The 4,897-nt window shown below is 38.3% G+C and overlaps 1 protein-coding gene across 1 annotated transcript; it reads left to right on the top strand.

The window, feature by feature from the left end:
* The first annotated feature begins 557 nt into the window (after nt 1–557).
* LOC114711470 (acetate/butyrate--CoA ligase AAE7, peroxisomal-like) lies at nt 558–4,504 on the top strand. Its single transcript, XM_028895880.1, is given in 4 exon segments — nt 558–863; nt 2,522–3,109; nt 3,539–3,902; nt 3,905–4,504. Coding segments are annotated over 4 exon segments (1,695 nt in total). The 5' UTR covers nt 558–650; the 3' UTR covers nt 4,435–4,504.
* The last annotated feature ends 393 nt before the right edge of the window (nt 4,505–4,897 follow it).

The raw sequence follows: 4,897 nt of genomic DNA, 5'->3' as shown, positions 1-4,897 counted from the left end.
TTCCTTTACTTTTAATATAAAAGCTATTTACTAATTTAAATAGATTAAAATTTTTATTAAATTAATTATTATAATAATTAAGTGTTATTTTTTTTAAAATACTCTATTAATCACATATCAAGTAACGTTATTATTTATTGAACTTTTAAAAGTATAGAATCTACTTTAAAAAAAATAAATAAATAAAATACAGAATAAATGAATTAAAATTTTATATTTAAAATTAAATTAAAAATTAAATTAATTTTTATATTAAAGAATGGAGCAGTTGGTATTTATTATATGAGATTAGTGATAATGCAATTGATTTTTCACATTTAACGCGATGTATCTAGATCCAGTGAAGATTCTAATTTAGTTAAAATTTTTAAAAATTATTAACAGTAACGCCAGCCAGAGACACACCGCTAAAGATAATGACGCCAAATTCGGAACACAGGAAAAATAAAAATGAAAGAGAAATTGGCTTCGTCAGGCATTATTGGCCGTTCGATCAGGCGTCCACTCTCTCCGAGGCCTTCTATATATAGGCACGCGGCCGGGAGCAGCTGAAGTCATATGCATCGAGCTTTAACGCAGTGTGAGAGGGAAAACAGAAATTCTGATAGAGAGGGAGAGAGAGCGGAGAGAGAGGAGGCGGAGCAGAGACGATGGTGGGGCGCGACATAGACGATCTTCCAAAGAACGCGGCGAACTACACAGCCTTGACGCCGTTGTGGTTTCTAGAAAGAGCAGCTCAGGTGCATCCCACCAGAAGATCGGTTATCCATGGATCCCTCCACTATACCTGGCTTCAGACTTACCAGCGTTGCCGCCGATTGGCCTCTGCTCTTTCTCTCCGTTCCATCGGTGTCGGCTCTACGGTATTTCTCTGTCACCTTCAACCTTCGTTTTTCTTCGTTCTATGATAAGATCCCATCACCCCGATTTTACAGCAGCGAACGATGGAAACGCAGGAGTTTATCTGAATTAACTTGATTTTTAAGAGTAAATGAATCTTTGAGTTTCTGGCTACTTCTCTTTCATTATAAATATAAATATTGGAGGCGGAAGCATGATAATAAGGCTCTATGGCTGTAGGCCTAGACCCCCAGTGTCTGGGTTATTTTTGTGGTGGGAGATTCGAATTTGGATCTCCCAGGGTCCATTTTTTCGCTCTGTCGTATTCTCTCTCTCTTTTTACGAAAAAGAACTTTTTTAATAAGTTATTAAAAAAATAAAATAAAATATTTAATTTATTTAGAAATTAATAAGGTCAATTGCATTTACTTTATTAAATATATGCTATACTAATTATATTATATAATTATATAAAGAATTTCTGTCGACGTTAATTTTTTTGTGTATTAGTTCTCATTTTTGGGTGCATAGAAATATTATTGAATTGTAAGAGAGTGGGTTTAAATTCTTAAAATCGATTAGCCGTTCTTGCAGAATTATGGCGCTTTTGAATTGCTCGAAATTGACTTTTTCCGGCTTATGGAACGATAACATTATTTTTATGGTGAAGAGTTGAGAGCTGTTGCTGACGATGTTTATTATAATCTTTAATGCACATAATTTGATTTTTTGTAAATTTAAGATTTGTATTTGTTGGTGAGAAAATTCAAGAAGCTTTTGAATATGCCATACAAAGTTCTATCTTTACGGAAAACATACACAAAAGATTCCACCTCTGGTTTAAGCCGAACAAATCATTCATAAAGTATATTTAAATCACCCCGATGTCTTTTTAGCTGTTGCGGCTTATGCCTTTCCTACTGGAGATGAACAAATATGACTGCAGATTTTGTTTTATTCTGGAATGGATTCGACTAGAGACAATCCAAATTCAATGATGGCCGTATAGCGATTCCTTTCTGGACGAAAATGAGTTATGGGTATTTTCATCATCTGACTGAAATGGAATGGCTTCGTTGTAGCTCTACAATTCATTGTTAATTTCAGAGTTCCTCATAATTCACGAATAGAACCTAATCTAGCCTCTTCTTTGGATAAGACTGCCAAATCTTTATCGAGCTAGATTAAATTAAGCAAGACTTGGTTTTCGCTGACTCAGGTTTGTTACGTAAGCTTGTGAAATTTCCTGGCATCGTGTCATCTCATTAATTAAAGTAAAATAGATAAGCTTACGACTTTTCTATTTTATTTTATTTTATGACAAAATATGCAATTCGATGGTCAGAGGTAGGCGAAAGTATATAGAGGCAGAGATTAGAATTCTTCCGTTGTATGATGAATATAAATAAAATCACGACCATTTACTAATTGGTCGCCTTTATGAATGTCGGTGTGTGATTAAAATCGCCCCCATAAAGGAATTGATGTGCCAAAAAATTTGCAGTGGTTCTACTTGGAGACCTGTTCCCGACGATTTAATGAAAAGATCTTGCTCAAATCCTTTGGGGCTTCTTTCTAGTCTTTTCCCCGTGTTAAACTTTCAATACGATGGCCTTGTTACTCTGTCATGTTGTACTAGAGTGTGTTCACTATTGAAGTAATTTTCTTCTCCTGCCAACAGGTAGCAGTTATTGCACCTAACATTCCTGCCCTTTATGAAGCTCATTTTGGAATTCCTATGGCAGGAGCTGTGCTGAATACTGTTAACATTCGACTAAATGCATCAACCATAGCTTTTCTTCTTGGTCATTCAACTGCCGCGGTTGTAATGGTGGATCAAGAGTTCTTTTCCTTGGCAGAGGAAGCTTTGAAAATCTGGTCCGAGAAAAGCAAAAATTTTAAGCCTCCAATCTTAATAGTCATCGGTGATGAAAATTGTGATCCTAAGGCATTACGGTATGCTTTGGCGAAAGGTGCCATTGACTATGAGAAATTTCTAGAAAGTGGTGACCCTGAATTTGCTTGGAAACCACCAGAAGATGAGTGGCAGAGCATTGCTCTGGGTTATACATCTGGAACTACTGCTAGTCCTAAGGGTGTGGTATTACATCACCGAGGGGCATATGTCATGTCTCTAAGTGGAGCTCTCATTTGGGGGATGAACGAAGGAGCTGTCTATCTATGGACACTACCTATGTTTCATTGCAATGGTTGGTGCTACACTTGGACACTTGCCGCTCTTTGTGGGACTAACATATGCCTTCGCCAGGTATATCAATGGATATGTTCTTGTTCTGCATTCTGTTGAGAGTCTCAACAAGTTGTCTTGTCATCCTTATGAACATGCCTGACATGCCGTGTTTGTCTTTTCTATTTCTAGCTTTAATTTGGCACTATTGTCAATATTGGCCTTGATATTTTGCTTGGAGTTACAGACCACTACTTCTGTATTGGTCGTTTTGGTTTGTTCAGTAGGTGACAAGTGATAGCATGCTTATTTTAAAACAAGGTAGATAGAATCTTTTGTTATATTTCAAATGACCTGTTCTTTGTTTGCTGTGAGAAGCTGAAGTCTTTATGCATGATTCACTTGTTAGTTAATGCATACTATAATATCCTTGTTGAGATCCATTCTCTTTACCTAATACCTACTTTGATAACTCAATTATTTTCCTTCAACTGAATGCTTTTTATACAGGTTACTGCAAGGGCAGTATATGAAGCCATTGCCAAGTACAAAGTGACACATTTTTGTGCAGCACCAGTGGTACTGAACTCAATAGTTAACGCCCGGCCTGAGGAAGCCATTCTTCCTCTTCCCCATGTTGTGCATGTGAATACAGCAGGGGCTGCTCCTCCTCCTTCTGTTCTTTCTGCCATGACACAACGAGGATTTCGCGTCACTCACACTTATGGTCTCTCAGAAACCTATGGCCCCTCCACAGTATGTGTCTGGAAGCCTGAGTGGGAATCTCTTCCCCCTGAAACCCAAGCCCGGCTCCATGCAAGGCAAGGCGTTCGCTACCTTGCTTTAGAAGGTCTTGATGTCATAAACCCGAAAACATGCAACCTGTTCCTGCTAATGGAACTACCATCGGAGAGATTATGATGCGTGGTAATGCTGTGATGAAAGGCTACTTAAAGAACCCAAAAGCAAACGAAGAAGCCTTTGCAAACGGATGGTTCCACTCTGGAGATCTTGCTGTGAAACACCCTGATGGATATATGGAAATCAAAGACAGATCAAAGGACATAATCATCTCTGGGGCTGAAAATATCAGTAGTGTTGAGATCGAGAATACTCTGTACGCTCACCCTGCAGTACTGGAGGCTTCAGTGGTTGCAAGGCCAGATGAGAAATGGGGTGAGTCTCCTTGCGCCTTTGTGACATTAAAGCCAGGTGTGGATGGTTCTAATGAGCAACGTCTTGCTGACGATATAATGAAGTTCTGTAGAGAAAAGATGCCTGCTTATTGGATACCCAAGTCGGTGTTTTTTGGACCATTGCCAAAGACAGCCACTGGGAAGATACAGAAGCATATATTGAGGGCCAGGGCAAAGGAGATGGGTCCCGTCAAGTTGAGCAAGTTGTAATTTTATTTGCTAATAATTGTAGTGCCTAGTCTAAATGCTTGCTTTATATAAAGTTGCTTTCGTTATTGCACTGTTTTGAGTAAAGCTTGCGCTGTACTCCCGTGTTTATATTTAACAAGAGGTTAATCCTTCATCGGAAATTCAGGTTAAGTCAGGCTTCCTTGTCGTAATCATTTCATGGCAATTGGTGATTGTTTGTCTGGTCACGGGTCCATTCATTTGTCGGGGTGCGTGTGTGTTTTCATATTTAAAATTTTTATTTTTTAAGTAAAATTTCAAATCTAGCCAACGAAGATGGATTCAAGTGGCTAGTGGCTGTCCTTTGGTGGGCTAACGAGTTAGACGCATGCTTGGTCTCCTAAACATTGGGCTTGGCCCCATGAACCTAGTCCAATAAAGATTGATGGATACTCAAAACCTTTATCTGCTGCAAAACATAAAAAATTTTATCAGCAAATGAAGA

Source organism: Neltuma alba, unplaced genomic scaffold, assembly GCF_004799145.2.
Source record: "Neltuma alba isolate B1F8T4 unplaced genomic scaffold, ASM479914v2 tig00011290_pilon, whole genome shotgun sequence".
NCBI classification, from domain to species: domain Eukaryota; kingdom Viridiplantae; phylum Streptophyta; class Magnoliopsida; order Fabales; family Fabaceae; genus Neltuma; species Neltuma alba.
Note: the sequence above shows the minus strand (reverse complement) of the source record. Positions and strands in the feature narration are given on the sequence as shown.